General features: G+C 47.1%; 1 protein-coding gene across 12 annotated transcripts in view; it reads right to left on the bottom strand.

Moving 5' to 3' along the window:
- LOC135917133 (uncharacterized) overlaps positions 1 to 16,266 on the bottom strand; it is a 94,530-nt gene extending 78,264 nt beyond the window's left edge. For 8 of the 12 annotated variants that reach the window (XR_011508062.1, XR_011508068.1, XR_011508067.1 and 5 more), the window contains exons 1-2: positions 14,408 to 14,856; positions 8,532 to 8,659 (exon numbers count right to left, since the gene is read on the bottom strand). Coding sequence is in view for 2 of the 12 variants with exons in the window: in XM_070524073.1 (XP_070380174.1) it covers positions 8,532 to 8,567 (36 nt within the window). In the remaining 10 variants the exon portion in view is untranslated. Of the gene's footprint in view, positions 1 to 8,531; positions 8,660 to 8,953; positions 9,158 to 10,099; positions 10,192 to 14,407; positions 14,863 to 16,232 lie in introns of those variants that run through there. The other 4 variants (XR_011508064.1, XR_011508063.1, XR_011508066.1 and 1 more) reach the window with 4 other exon arrangements.
- Positions 16,267 to 16,527: the final 261 nt, after the last annotated feature.

The following is a 16,527-nucleotide window of genomic DNA, read 5'->3' as shown; positions in this document are numbered from 1 at the left end:
CAAAGAAAACCTCAAGGTTCAACCCCTGACTTTTGTTTACTGTGCTACATAGACGCTTCAGGTTCATAAAACCGCAAACAGACTTGAGGCAGTCCCGCAGTATATTGGCCTGGCTTACTCCATCGCACCGCAAGATTTTACAAATCTTTCTGGTTTGACGAACCGTGGGGCAGAAAATTCCGCGCAGAGGCACAACTTATTCTGGACACGTGTCATGGCTAAGATTGCAAGACGTGCAAGACGTCCAAGATGCCAAGAGGTGCAAGGGTTGCGTCTTGGCCTCTTCACCAGGGCACGTGTCCAGAAGAAATTATGGCTCCGTACGGAATTTTTTACCGCACGGTTGGCCACACGAGAAGGATCTGCAAGATCTTGCAGTGCGAATGAATGAGCCAAGCCAGGATGCTGCGAGACTGCGTGAAGTCCGTTTGCGGTTTCATGAAAGGAAGACAACGAGAGTGCCCTTGATACCACGAGTTGTGTAGGACAAGCCAGTATTAGCCGGAATTAGTCTGTAGCAACGTCCGGCGCAACCCACCCCCAAGGAGAAGAAACCGAAGCTCATGACCAAAGTGCTGAACCTGACCGATATTGTCGTTTTAGATAAGTACATGAACATTCTTAAATTAGGCCAAAAGTTATGCCTAGAACCTTGCCTACATCCAGTCAATAAGATAGCCACCGTTAGATCAATGTCCAGGCATGCAGAAGTAAATGTCAAATTCAGGTGCATTTCTCAGTGGTTTTACTTGTTCGCCAAATCTCAAGGAAATCGGAATGGCAGAGTGCAAAAGATCCAACCTCTTGTGCAATTTTTAAGAGATAACGAAGTGAAAGTATTCACCGCTGATAAAGAATGGTACTTCGTCCTCCTAACAGAAGGGCAGTTTTCCGAGAAAGCCTCAACCGCTTTAATAAAAAACTTCAAGAAGGCACACACTGAACCTAAGAAAGTCAAAGATGAAGCAACGAAGTTGTTGCTGGAGTTGAACTTTGAGCGGATATGTAGAACAGTAAAGAAAAGTCAGGGGTTGAACTTGGAGGTTTTCTTTATGATAAAAATGCATAAACCTGAGCAACCTTTACGCGCAATTCTGTCTGAGAGAAACACTTTGCAAGACGCAGGCTCTGATTAAATTCATAAAAAGCTTAGCAGGGCTCCAGGTAGGAAACCCACTCAGAGTAAAAAACCCAGAAGTCGTTCAGTTTTTTTCCAAGAAGGGGTGTATTCAGCATGCACAGCCTTCAGTGTTGACATCACCGATTTATACTATTCCCTTCCTAGAAATCAGTTGACGAAGACGAAGATTGCATTATTGATGACGATGGGTAAGTTTAGGAGTCAGAGTGGCGTCACAGTTCAGTCATTGATCGAACTCTTCCTCATTTATCTTAGTTTCACATTCGTTATCTGAGACAACGAAGTTATGATTCTGATGCAGGGGTTCAGATGCAGGGGTTCTGCATTGGCTCCAAGGTCCCACCAATTCTTAGCAAAATTTTTCTCTGCAGTATTGACCGGGCGCTCGAGAGCGTCTTGGCAGGAACAGTGATTATGTGCTTCAGATTTGTTGATGACTACTTGGTAGTTATCCGCTCTGAAACAAGTTCCTAAGATATTGGCGTTAATCTCGCAGCCTTTGATAAAGAAGGAATGGGTCTCAGATTTACTCATGAACTGTCCATTAATAAAGAAATTCAATCTTTAGATTTACACTTAAGATTAACAGCACAACATATATGTTGGCAATATAACCCCAGAACAAGCAAACCAATTCCAAACAATATGCGTTGGCACATTCAAAACTACAACGTGTTTAGCTCCCGCACTTAGAAAGTTGTGCCATCGGCCACCTCACCAATGTGATATTTTCGCTACAGCTTAGTCGTCTAGAGAAGTACGGTTATCCAATATCTCTTGTCGTGTAAATACGTTAAGGGATAGTGAAGAAAATAAAGAAGGGAAGCACCCCAGAAACAGAATAAAACGGCAAAAAGTTTGCAGTCATCCATAATTCGCGCCGAATAGGGCATGGGTTAAAAAAAGTCAGTCATGAAACATGCTGTCACAAGTCATCTTTTCAGATAAGAACTTGTTAAACAAGATTTGCAATAGCGTCAATAGACCTAAACAGGCATCCAAGACCATGCGCCGCGTCAAACAAACGGGGCAGGTCATGGCAGTTCGGTGGGAGAGGTCTACGTTATTTCACTTTTGTGCGGCGAAAATACTTCGGGCAGATGGGACGCTGCCTTAACATCCGCCTTAGGGAGTACCGAGGTGGGGCCAGGAATGCAACAGGCTCGAATCTGGGCGCGTATTGTTGAAATTGCCCATGCAAATCTTTTTCGAAAAAGCTGAAATATTATATAAAAATAGAAATCAATTTGAGCGCGAGATTGTGGAAGCCGACTTCATGTATGTCAACTCAGGCACAAGCGTCAGCCAGACTTCTATCTGTCTGCATGATAAAGAAATGGAGTTTTTGAATGGCAAGAGGCTGACACCCTTTCGCCACTTGTACGCGTCACTTCATCAAATGATCCGATTCTCTGCATAATTATTCGCTTGTTTGAAAAATAATCCAGTTGTTAGTCTACACTCGTATCATTCCCTTCGTTTTGTCCTTCGTCTGGGTTGCGCTGCTCGCCTCTAGAAATATGTTCAAGGTTGTGCCCCTTCGCGCTCAAAACAAGCTAAAGTTTCTAGGCTGAATAAGAGCGCTCGATATTGACCTATGTTCGTTCATCATGCTTGCACTTTCTTACATTCAATGTCTTCATGCTCTTTGAAATCCTCTAGATATTTGTACTGCGGACAATATCCATAAGCAATTATTTCGAATCTTACTGTCGCAGCTGCAAAAACAAATTAGCAGCAGTGCCAAAGACTATAGCTGCTTGGGATGGCAGTGTTCTTTGGGGACAGTGCCCATTTGTGCCAAACACATGCCCAGCGCACTTTCTGCCCACAAGCAACCCATTGTTCACACTGCACTTTTTTCAACATAGTTTGATTAGGCACACGCTTTAGCAGGCATGCGCAGCCACCTAAAGAAGACGCTCACAATACCATGAGCTGGCCCGGTAGCTTGTCTTCAGCACTGACCCATGAGGAAGACAGCAGTCTTTGCGTCTCATGGTTTGAAAGTGCGTTTGCTTAGAAATGCCCTGAAGAGGCATCAATAATTACAATCTGGCACGTACCCAGGATATTTCTTGGGAGGGGACCTAATGCAAGGTAACTTTTCTATGCAAATGAGGGGGGTACCTTTCCTACAAAAAATGTGAATAATGCCCAATGTTCACCGTAAAGAGCCGTAAACCTGCAAAAAATAAAAATAAAAAGAAGGCGTATGTCACAAGTACGCCTGTGAGACACACCTGATCTTTACTAAACGAACAAAGAACCACATCAAATGGACTCGCTCAGGAAAGAAGCACTGGAATACTGCCAAGAACAAGTAAACAAACTAGAGTGACAAATAAAGATATCTAGTAGCGTTCTTTGAGCTATCTCCGTAAATATTATACAAATATATATATTTGTGGAGCGCAGTTCACTTGGATCCCTTCTTTCCTGCTCTACCGAGTGCCAAAATGGACTCGTATTGTTATTTGGGAAGTTGCGTAACGATGCGCGACTGCCAGTCCCGTACAACCACGTATACTTGCGGCGTCCACTGCGGAAGGTTAGTAAAACACCCAGATAAGCACATCACAGAAGTGGCTATGGCAGGCGGCTCGACTGACCACTGTAAAAGCTTCATTCAAAACACACGGAATAATTCTCCACTTCCAGTGGTGCTTTCTGTACTTCCTTTTTAAAAGAAAGGTGTATATCCATAAATATTTCCATAAACAACTGGTAAATTTGTTAATTTTCGCTTTTCCTTTATGTTTGGCTACTGCCTCGGCTCTCTCCCTTAGTATAACGGTTAATTTATAAACCAGATGAGGTAACGGGTGAAAATTCACAGTGCTTTTGTGTCTTGGGTTATTGCATGGTTTGATGATGGACGCTGTTTCGCATGATTTTATTTTGCACCTTATGTAACCCATATAACGGGTATATGGTTCCGTGGAGGATCTGCCAACGTCGCGGAGAGCCGTCACTCGAGGAAATACTGAAGCAAGGGGAAAAGCTAGATGCAAGTGGCATTTTCTCCGGCCACAACTCGTTCAACGAGCATGCAGAGGCAGAATCGTATAATGGTTTGGAAAATTCACCATTGACTTAGCCGCTTACGTCACTAAATGGGCCACTCCCAAGCTGCTGTAGGAATAAGGGGAGAATGCGACCAATAAAAGAGAGGGTGCCACCACAGAGTTTCATACAATAATTACTAGAGGGAACTCTAGCGCTAGTGTCTACGGGAGCTGCAATGACAATGGACGAGAGGTTCATTTGAGAGATCGCCAGTCGTTCTTGCGTGGGCGCGAGAGAAAAAATCAGGGGGCTTTTGCCCCTTGAATATACAACCGTGCCCAGGTACTGTGGAGGAGTCTTCTTAGCGCGTGTTGTAGGCTTTTGTCTCTAGGCGTGCCGAGATTGCGGAGTGGGGTCGAGTTTGCTTACGCTCGGACGCTGGCTGCCAGCGCGGCAAAGTAGGTGAAGCAGCGGGCTCAGTCAGCCACGATGGATCGTAGCTTTCTCGCGTCTAACGACAATGTACCTTGTAATTGTACAACGTTACAGATCTCTCTGTGGGATCAACAGCGACCGTAGTAGAGCCTGAGCCGCATACATTGAAAATCAACCGCGCCTTAGCGAGCGCGGTTGAATGGAAGTGGCTGAAAGGCCGGCGGTGGCGATGACTGAATCATGATCAGTGCCGTTGGTGCGCGAAAATGTGTCCGACGTACCTTCAGACGTAAAGTTCTGACTGGTGTTGCAGAAGTCGCGGGGCGCGGTAGTGCTGAAGTTAGCGTCACAATTTGGTGGCTGGACGTAATTATATTTACTCTCTCGAATTTTTTTCCAATTGTAATAATGTGTCATTATTTCGCATTATTGGCGGTGCTTCCAGGTCACAAAAGCGACTACGGGCACAGCAAAGCTAGAACCCTGACTGGTCCGTGGGTTGGGGCTCGCCGAGGCTTGTGCGTGCCAGGAGTGTATAAGATCTACAGCGAATTTTTTATGCGGGCACCCCTGGCACGCTTCGGCCTCTGCGGCCCCAACCCACGGACCACCACGCTACCAGCTTTGATACCCCCGCTACCCCTTGAGTGCCCTGGGGATCCTGCGCTACCTGCTTTATTATAACCACAGATTCTCTCCTGAGGCCTCCGTTCGACGGTCACATGTACCCTCCTTGAGCAGTGCTCGTAAAAAATCCAAGCTATCGTCGCGACGAAAAAAGCGACCCGCGACTTATAGAACACCAGTCAGAACCTTGCCACTTCAGACGCGGCGATCGCCAAATGGGGCGTCCGTGCCAATTGCTTCACCGAGTGGGCAGCCAGCGGTGGAGCGTAAACAAACTCGACCACACTACGCAGTGCCTGCAAGTGTAGGGACCATACGCATAAAACGCGTGCTAAGAAACCTCCTCCGTAGTGCCTGGACAGAGTCATATATTCAAGGAGCAAAAGCCCCAAAAGAAGGACGATCCCTTGCGTTACTTGCATTCTTTTCACCCGCTTAAGCACGTCATGCCCTTGGCCTCCACTGCACATTGGCCAAGGTGAACTACATCGCATACATCTTTGTACAGTGTTTTACGTTTCACAGAAAAAAATGGCACTCCTTTGAACATCTAACGGACAAGAACCATACGCTTAAAATAACGGCCTTAAGAGAACCAGAAGCAGGGATGGTCATATTCTCTGTACAGACTACATAACCAGGTAACGCGCTCCTTAGCGTCCCATGGCACAACCTGCGCAAGAAAGGACCCCTTAAGTCGCGGAAGAATAAAAACCGGTTTATGACCTGTCGCATAAAGAGGTGCATCATTCCCGAACCTCCGTCTTTAACTCGTCTGAACATATTCGTTGGGATGCGGCGTTCCCAGTTCGAAGCCCAAATAAGTATTTCAAAGACTCGGTGCAACTTCTCTATATTTATGCTTGAACAATGCAATACCTGCACTACATCTGCAGTTTTGGAGTGACGCCTGACACCGGCGAAAGATGCTGAGGGTGAGTTTGGCTACACTACTCCAGGTACAACCAAATTAGGAAGGCCCACTAAGCTTGAACACTGCCTCCCCAGAAGAGGAATTAGCCTCCCCAGTGCAGTATTTGGCCATGACCTCCCTGATGATATCTAGAATTAACCAATGGCCCTCAGCCCCCAGCAGCTGTGAAGCACATGACCAAGCGGTGGTCAGACATGTAATGTAGGAGAGGGTGCTAAGAATCTCTGGCTCCGGACAGGCCCCCAATGGAAACTGACCCTTGCAACGTTTGACTCCCGAACCCTCTCGAGCAAGGCTAGCTTAACAGGACTCTTTGAGGAACTATCAGACACTGTTTGGGATATTATCGGCCTTAGTGAGATTGGAAGAACAGGTGAGGCTTACGCATTGCTAAATAACAGGCATGTCCTCTGCTATAGAGGTCTCCCAGATAAGAAGCAGTGCGAGGTAGGATTCCTATTCCATAACGACATAGCAGGCAACATTTATGAATTCTTCGGCGTTAACGAGAGGGCATGAGTAGTCGTAATCAAACTCAATAAGAGGTATAGATTAAAGATAGTACAAGCCTGCGCTCCAACAACCAGTCACGACGATAATGAGGTAGATCAGTTTTATGAAGATGTTGAATTAGCATTGCGAAAGTGACTACTCGGTATACAGTAGAATTGGGTGACTTCAATGCAGAAGTGGAGAAAAAGGACGCGGGTGAATAGGCAATTGGCAACTACGGCGTCGATTCTAGAAACGCTACAGGAGAGATGCTGGTAGAATTCGCAGAAAGGAATAAGCTGAGAATATTGAACATATTTTTCAGGAAACGTAGCGACAGAAAGTGGACCCGGAAATGCCCTAACGGTGAAACAAGAAATGAAATTCATTTCGTACTTTCTGCCGATTGTAGTATAGTGCAGGATGTAGAAGTGATAGGCAGGGTAAAGTGCAGTGATCATAGGTTAGTGAGGGCTAGAATTCATTTCCGTTTGAACAGGTCAACCTCGAGGCAGTCAGGGTAAAAGCAGAGAAATTCAGGCTCGTACTTGCAAACAAATATGCAGCCTTAGAATAGAGAGATGATGATGATGATGACATTGAGAAGTGGATGAAAAAACAACTTGCCGCAGGTGGGAACCGAACCCACAGCCTTCGTAACGAATGAAACCGTAACGAGGCTGGCTTCAGAGGCAGCAAATTAAGGGGGAGGCAAGGCACCAAGGCAACCAGTAGGCAAGCTCTACCAAGTAAGGAAGGTCCTAATAAAGCAACGGCAAAGAATGAAAGTGCCCAACTCAAGAGATAAGACAGAATTCGCAGAACTGTCGAAACTGATCAACAAAACGAAAATAGGTGATATTGGAAATTATAACGTGAGAAAGACTGAACAAGCCCTAAAACATCGACGCAGCCTGAAATCAGTGAGATGGAAACATGGCATAGGACAAACCAAGATGTATGCACTGAATGATAAGCAGGGTAATATCATCAGCAATATCGATGACACAGTAAAAGCAGCACAAGAATTCTATTCTGACTTGTGCAGTACCCAGAGGGCTCAAGGATACTCTATTCAAAACAGTAATGAACAGTATATAGTAACTCCTCGTATAATTGGAGATGAGGTCAGAAGGGCCTTTCAAAGAATGAAACGGGGAACAGCCACAGGAGAGAATGGAATAACAGTCAAGTTAATCACAGATTGAGGAGACATAATGCGAGAAAAGCTGACGGCTCTCTATACGGAGTGTCTATCGACGGCATGGGTCCCAAAAAACTGGAGCAATGCAAACAATATCCTAATCTACTATAAGGGAGACGTTGAAGAGCTGAAATATTACATGGCTCAATGGCTTACTCGCAGTATTGTTAAAATAATTACCAACATAATCTCCAATAGAATAAGGGCAACCCTGGACTTTAGTTAACCAAGGGAACAGGCTGACTTCAGGAAAGGACACTCTACAATAGATAACACGCATGTCATTAATCAGGTTATCGAGAAATTTGCTAAGTGCAATAAGATTCTCTATATGGCTTTCATAGATTACGAAAAAGTATTTGACTCAGTAGACATACCAGCAGTTATAAATGCAATATCCTCGAGCTCCTACTCTGCAATCATTTGTAACAACACATCACTGCTTTGGTCTTTAACCATTGTACCACTTGAGCTATCACTAGAATTCAAAGATCACTTTAAATTCCCAACCAAAACAAGCTCCTTATCAATGTACATATACTGTACGTTTTGGGTTAGAAAAGAAATATACGCGTTCCTGTGCCACACTTGGAGCATAGAAACACGTAAATCACCGTGCAGTAGCACTATGTGGGAAATCACACAGCAAAAATCTACCGGGAGCACATGAAGAAACGTTTGGCACTTACAGTGCTGGATTCCTTCGAACAAGGAGGACGCACCATCCGGACCTGTCAATAGCGTGTCTCACAACGGTGGGGTGCCGTGCAGTGAACCTCCGCACCATGTTCGCCGTCTCCTCTTCCACTTTCGTCTCCTGCACAGCCAAGACGTCGAGATCTTGTTCAAATACCAACTGGTACAGTTGACTTTGTTTTTTCGCAGAGTCCAGACCTCTAACGTTTAAAGTGGCGAGCGTAAGTGACGTTTGAGGAGGCATTGTTGATTTGTGGAAATGGTAGGTCCGAAGCATGGCGCTTACGTTGCGCGTCTAGCTCAATGCTAGACGCCTCCAGGACCGCCCGGTGGGACGGCCTCACCACCAGGCCAAAGTGGCTTGTCGTCAACTTTCCTATCCGCCGTTCCCCAAAAAAGTGGCTTGTCAACTTACCTATTCGCCGTTCCCCTAGGCCTTGCTCTGAGGTTCGTGCGCCTACCCGTTGCTGTCTTCGCAGGTGGTCCCTTGATGCATCGCGCGCCGACCTTGTCTCCTTGGCTTCTGGCGTCTTCCAGGAGTCTTTTAAGCGCCGAGCTGACGCCGGTACTCCCAGAGACGCCGCTGGCGTTTGCTGACGCGCCGACAGCGTCCAGTTCGACACTTGCACTACGAGAGACGCTTTTCGTGGCACCCCGTTTAGACACCAGTGCGGACGCTTCAAATACTTGAGAGCTTACATCTTTTGCAACGCCGTCTGCTCCCTCAGCTGGTTTTGCTGCAGTGTCCGGCGGAGTGTGTGCTGCTTCTAATCGATCTTGACTTGCAGAAGCTGAGGCGTCGCGATGTAGCCCAGCAGCGGTCACATCTCCGCTACCTTTCGCGGCGTCCTCTGCCTCGGTCACGTATACATAATGTGCACCGTTGAATACTCTTCATCGGCTGTTCCCGTCACTGCGGCGTAGGAACGAACGCACTCGGCGTCGACGTGACCGAACCGCTGGCAGTGTGAGCAACGTTGCACCTTGCACTCTCGATGTACATGCCACGAACCATGGCAGCGCAAGCACTGCATAGGCCGACCTGGTGCAACCAAAAGCGCTAGTTCACCGGCGGCGCAAATCTGGTGTGGCAGGTCGTCAACATTAAGACCACTCTTGAGCTTCAGGAGCACAGTCCTGGTTTTCGAACCTTTCTCGTTCACTCTCCATACACCAGCTCTCCCGAGTAACCTCGATCACTTCGCCAAACGCCGTCAACGCCGTGCGCACGTCGTCATTTACCATGCCGTGTAGCAGCTAATGAAGCCGGAGCGCCACCTTCTCCTCCTGCTGGTCGATGACGAGGCAGCATTCTAAGACAGCAGCACAATGACGAGATGACGAGACCGCAGCAAGTTCCTTCAATCCAGCCAACCGCTTCGTCATTTGCCGACTTTTAATGTCACTATCTACACGTCAGGGAGCAGCCGTTCCTTGTGCAAAGCGTCCCGGAAAGCTTCGACCCTGAAGGGCCACGCTCGAACATCTCCGTAGAAGAACACTATGTTCAACACGACACGTTCTGTAGACGAATGCGGCAAAATAATCTCAAAGTCCTTACGTCTTCAGCTACAATCCTGTTGCCGGTGCCCGGGTGGGCCACTGAGACCGCTCGTGAAGAGCAGGACATTCCGCGTCCGCTCACCTCGGGGGCTGAAGAGGAAGTACAAGCCACGGACGCATGTATCGGGAAGCGAATGAAACGCCCTTATGAATTTATCGCGGGCATGCCGGTGCCTTGAGACGCTTGGCGCGTTTCTATTTGGCCCGCTGGACAAGCTCAATTGTTGCAATTAATAGCAATTGTGCGCGTTCGTGGCGTCTTCTGCACTTCGAGAAGTATAAATTTCGCTAAAATTTACAAAAATATGATTTACATAGCGTAATATACCAAGTCACAAGAACGTTTGCATCCACAAGCACGAGGATCAGACAAATCCATGTACTTCCCATCATTCACATGGTGGTACGAATGCCAGCGTCGGAGTTCCCTCTTGTAATTATTGTATAAAACTCTATGGATGCCGCCTCTGAAGTGTGCGTCATGATATGACGAGCTAATCTACAAACTGCAGCATATTTAAGCTTGCTCATTAGATATATATGTAATGTTACGCGGCAACTTCTAAAGTGTAAACGTGCGGTCCCGGGCGTTTACGCAATACTCAAAGTAATTTATTAATGTCATTATTTTTCTATCTTCCAAACGTAAATGTGTTGGCAAAGCGCAGCGCTCTGTCATCTGCTACCAGTAGATTGCATGTTAGAATGCACTGCCAGCACTCCATAATTAGCGAGCGCAACCAAACTGTGAACTGGTTCTTGGAGCCAGCTTTACTAGCCGAGAGTGGGCGCTATACTGGACATTCCGCTACACTCTAAGAACAGTTTACACCCTTTGGCGTGCCCCTGCTGCCACGCAACAATAATCGTCATCTTCCTTGACGCGTTTCCTTTATTGAAAACGCCGCGCCCGCTACTTTCCTGTCGGGAATGCTATCATGCTGATAACGCGCATGCCGTTCGTTACTGGGAATTGCCGGGCTCGCTGCGTTAAAGAAAGGAAACTCATCAAGGCAGATGACGATTATCGTTGTGTGGCAGGAGGGGCACGCCAAAGGGTGTGAACTGTTCTTAGAGTATATTTTCTTAGATGCGTGACGTAGATGCGACGCGAATAAATTGGCGCAGATGGCCCCATTTAGCTTTCGTAACGTGACGCCAACTTGACGTTTTGCCTATAAAACTGAAATGAAGAGACTGAATGTAAGGTTCTCGGTAAGGCAAAACAGTTTTCCTCCGCAGTAAAAATAAAGCAGCTAGCTCAATGCGCATGATTATTCCGTCGAAAACGCTTCTCGCTCCCGTCGTCTGCTGCGTACAAGCCGTCGTCTGCATTATTAACTAGGACATAGAGTAACCTAGTAAATGACAAGAGTGGACACTCGAACCGTTTCGCGACCGAGCTATGGAGCTTCGCCTATTCCGCTAGGTGGCAGAGCACATCAAGAAAAACGTGGCTGTGGCTGCGGCGGTGGCTATAGCAGCTTGACAGGCTGCACGGCCACTGGGCACGACTCAACACGTGCGAAGCCTAGCCAGGCCACGCCCGCCGGGCTCTTTGTGTAAAATGCACCTGAACATCGTTGTTGGGCTCTTTTGCTAGCGTCTGCTGCATCGCCGTTTCATGGTAAGGCTACAGCAAGTTCGTTTGCGCATTGTTAACGACTTATTCTCTTCGCATTTTGTTGTGTCACTATTAGCCGCATGAACGAGTGACGGCGGCCTTGCAGCCATGCTCAGCTGCTGCCCATTTTGCTACGCTGACTTTCATTTCGCCTCCCTCTTCTTTTATGCACAGCAATGAGTGGTGATGCTAGCGATAACAGCGACGCGGCAGCGTCCGAGCTGCGAGGCACGTTCGATACAATGACGAAGTTCGCAAATAAAATGGTTCATTAAGAAATGCGGCCCATGAACACATGCCATTCGGGGCACAGAGCTTTATGTTACGCGCACCGATTGATAAAAAAGTATGGTGCTCTACTTTTACAAAAGAAATGTAGGTATTTCTAAAGCGGTACACGGTGCAATATTTGCCGTTTGGCAATAATGCACTCGCTCTCATCCTCTGTAGCAGACTATGTGCGCTCGATAGTGGTTAGCTGTTCTGCATTGGGCTGATGATACGTGTTTTCATGTTTTGAATGTGTATGGAGTCGTTACCGTAGAAAGTTCCGTGTTTTACAGCATTTATAACAGTGTTTCCTTAACCAAAGAACTATGCATTGCATGAAGGAACACAGCATCTCCATTATAAATCTCTGTAGGCTCCAGTATTGCTTATACGAAGGAACGTAGCGTCCACATTCAATAGCTTTGAAGTTTCCCGTATTATTTACCTTCCGTCTGTCATTCTATGTTCTAAAACTGGTAGAGTGCACAATAAAAATGAATAAAAACAAGCCGAGCCGGCCAGATACAGGAGCAGAGCGCTCCAGTATCTGGCTGGCTCAGCTTGTTCCTTCCTTTCTACGGTGCGCTGTACCAGTTTTAGAATGCAATACCAACTCGCCCAATCTTCAACCCTAGCGAAGGTCATTCTACGTATTGCAGGAATCTCTACAATTTCCTCAAAATACAGTGTACAGCCGAAGGACATCATGCGTAATCAAGGGTAAAATTCCAAGTATCGGAAAACGATTGCAAGGCTTCGGAGACAGCAGGTGAAGACTCCCAACACAAAGTGCCTAATTGCAGCCGTTTAATGACGGGCACACTGGCTTACACATTCGAGATGAGTATGCTGGTGCCTGCCCAATTATTTTTGCAGCCATCTTATTTCTGCGCGCAGACATTAACCTAAATGTGTTGCTCTAATTTACCCTTCTTCGCTGAAGTACATGAAAGAACGGCATATTTTTTCCTTGTAAAGCAATCCCATTTTGAGCAAATTAATTGATGGCATGTATGATACCCATGCCAAAGTCCACAGTTACAAAATGAAGGCTTCTCGCAAATTGCATTCATAGCAGCAGCGCCATATGTCTTCACATATATGACTTTTCGGCCGTTCCCTAGATTCCCCTGACCGATAGAAATGCCTAAAAAAGTGCAGCAATAACATTTGAAACAAGCCATTCGTGTGCAAAAACAACTATTCTAACAAACGATACGTGTACAAAGCAGTTTCAAAGGCCGCTTCGACAGAGCAGCTCGATCGGTGCACATAAGAAAAGGGAGTGGATATTGTGACAGCTGCCGCTATTTTACCGCCCCCGGCTAATGTGTCTGTCGGCCAGCTGGCTGTCGCGTCTACGAGACCACAGCCCAAAATTTATTTATTCCTTACAGTAGGTTCCCATAATTAAAAGTAATTGCCCTGAGTACCAGCAAATAAGATGAGCTAAAATCGCACCATTGGCTGGCTCCCATAAAATTAGTGCCACGCACCCGGACCAGAGCTTACGTGCAGCACAAAGCCCGTGTGCCATACGTGGGTGAGGCGTGTGCTTACGCCGTTCCTACTTGTCGTTCTTACGTGCATACGCTTCAGAGTGCGGCTCTTGGACGCCCATTGCTGCGTTAAGAGGAAGCATGAGCTCGGGCCCAACTCCAACGCCGCCTATTCAAATACATGCAAAACGCAAAAGCGTTTTCCTGAGGTAACCCCTGGACCGATATTAATGAAATTTGTTGCATTTGAGATAGAAAGTTAAATTATAGTTAGTGTTGGAAGCAAAATTTCTATTTGTGAACTGCATTTCGGGAAACAAATTTTCAAATGTACGAAAGTTGGGAGAAAATAGAAGCACGAAGTTTACAAATTAATAGCTCTGCATCAATAACAGATATCGCGGTTCTGTGAACGGCATCCATTAGAATATTCATAGCGGACAAATTCTATACGTCAATTAAAACCTTACGTGAATTTGTTATGTTGTGTACAAGGGTTCTGCTAAAGCTGGACTTCCATATTACTATTTTTATTAGATTCATATGTAACATCTCAATTTTGTACGCTTTAGATGTACTATTAGATGCAATTAACATAATTGTTATATCATTTTTTTATTGCTGAGTGACAGAGTTGTACACTTGATAGTTTCGTTTTTTGAGAATTTTCTATTTTCGCCAACTATTAATGAAAAATTGACGACGTAAATCGAAAATTCAAATTCGACAGTCACTACATGTGATCGTTACGATCGTCACGTCGCAAGGTGTGTGACGCGGGGAAGATGGAGGAGACGGGCCGTGATGAGCAAACACACGACAATTATATTAGACGGCACCTAAATACGAAGAATATCTTAAACTAGACCCACACATGCAAGGTTGTTCGTAAACAGGAAAAAAGTAGTCTCACGAGTTTGCGGCTGAAGTCCGGAGCGTGGTGACCGGCTTGGAAGAGCAGACGCAGCAGCACGGGGTCGGAAAAGGTGGACGCGTCCCACAGCTCCGTAGACGGGAACAGTCAAGTCCGAAGTCTCGAGCAAGATGACGGCCCAAGGCGCTCGTTTCGATGACGGACGCCCGGTCACCCCGAACCTCACGCGTAGAAGCTGGTTCCGAGATGTTAGCAGGCCGACCTGGGGCCTCGCGCAAGGCGACGACCCGAGGCGCTCCTCATCTCGATGACGGACGCTCGCACTCTGGAACATAGCGAGTAGATGCGGGTTCGAGGCTGCAGCAGGCCGCTCCGAGGTCTCGCGCCGTACAACGACCCGAGGCGTTCTCTGTCCCGAAGACGGACGCCCGGTCAAGTGAACCTCACCGGTAGACGTGGGCTCCGTAGGCCCGGCTGCCCTAGTTCATGCCCGCGTTCCAACGAGCTCCGTTGCGCGAGCCCCTTCTCGTTCGCCGCTCGAGCCTCCCTCGTCTTTCTTTTCCTCTTGTTGAGGACGGCCGCAATGTCATCTGCTCTTGCGCTCGGTACTTTGTGCGTACTTCTTCACACTAGATATTAGGTTTTTTTTCTTTTAAATGCAACAAACCTCGTCAAATTTGTTGCAGTGGGTGCCGAGGAAAACGAATTCTCCTTTTGCATGCATGTAGATAGGAGCACCGGAGCTAAAGTAAGACGCCAGAAAAGATAAAGCTTCTGGCGTCTTCTGGCGTTTAAGACGCCAGCTTTAGCTGGCGTCTTAAATGTCGGCGCGCCTCGGCGTCGTACCTAGTGACCGAGCGAACAAGCCCAGCGAAACACGAGAGCGAAGGCGAATCGGGAGATCGAAGACGCAAGCTGCAAACGGCGGAGACCAATGAGAGCGGCCCCTTCAGTGACGTGCGCGTGGAAAACGTGTCACGTGGACTCGCCCGTAGCTGTATGCGTACTCGTATATGGTCTTGGCCGGAGCGCTCGTTTCGTACTATTGTCTGCCCGTGTCAGCTATCGCTAGCGCACACGGGTTGAAATCTGGGCCAGTTCGTACATACTTGAACGAAAAAGCCAGTCAAAAACACAAAGGACAAGAGGAGAGGTTCAGTCCAGTCGAAAGTCCAGTCGTTGTGGTGTGAACCTCTTTTCTTGTTCTTTGTGTTTTTGAGTTTTTTTTGCTCAAATATCGCTGGCGCCTTTTTCACGTGGTGGTGCTCAAGCGTGAACGTTAACGCACATTGTCGGAAGTATTCGGGCGTGTGATCTGGACTCTGGGTGCGATAACACGACTGTTCCAAACTGAAATTATTCCAGTCCGGACGTCAAATTGACGCGGCTCTTTGTAGGAATCGGGCGGGAACTCGCGATGTTTTTAATAGGGCCAATCAGAAGCCTTCATCGTTGCCGGAAGCGTAAACGTGAGTTTGCCGTGTCGGTTTTCGAGCGTTGCTGACATCTCTTGACAGGGGCAGAATGAGCGCGGCTTGCAAAATTTAGGCCAGTAACCGGCAAATAATGGCGGATCTGGAATAAAATCACTTTCGAATAAATTTACGTTATACCGATCCTGTCTGCTACCTTTGCAGCAATACATTAACTCTACTGCGCATGAAGCAGATAAGACCTACCAAAAATCCATGCAATTGGGGGTTTGCGAATGCGGGCGCCGTTGACAGGAAATTAGTTCTCGGCCGGATGCTCATCAGCGAAACATCGCATCGACTGGCCCATAGCTAGAGCTGCAGTAAAACGGCTCAGTCGCTGCAACGCAGATATGCGTTTCCCTAGCTCCGCGCAAACCTGCATTACTCACGTTTTTCGGGTACTTGGTTCGGAGAGGAAAGCCACGCTTCTTCCAGGCTCTTGCAAGGCAATCCTCGTAGCCAGTCATGAAAGAAGCGCAACACAGAACATAACACCCGAGCACGCGCATTCGGAGAGAAAACATTGCCATTCGAACGCTCGTGATCTACTGGAACGTACCCGCTCTGGGACATCGGCCAGTAATCGTATTGAGTATTATAATTTGCATAATAATTCAAAATCTTGTAGTAGGTAAGCTATAATGGACCGATGGAGATTGTAGAGCCTGCACGGTTTTGTGAAAC

Source organism: Dermacentor albipictus, chromosome 8, assembly GCF_038994185.2.
Source record: "Dermacentor albipictus isolate Rhodes 1998 colony chromosome 8, USDA_Dalb.pri_finalv2, whole genome shotgun sequence".
Lineage (NCBI taxonomy): Eukaryota > Metazoa > Arthropoda > Arachnida > Ixodida > Ixodidae > Dermacentor > Dermacentor albipictus.
The sequence above is the reverse complement of the archived record's forward strand: the minus strand, read 5'-3'. Positions and strand labels throughout refer to the sequence as shown.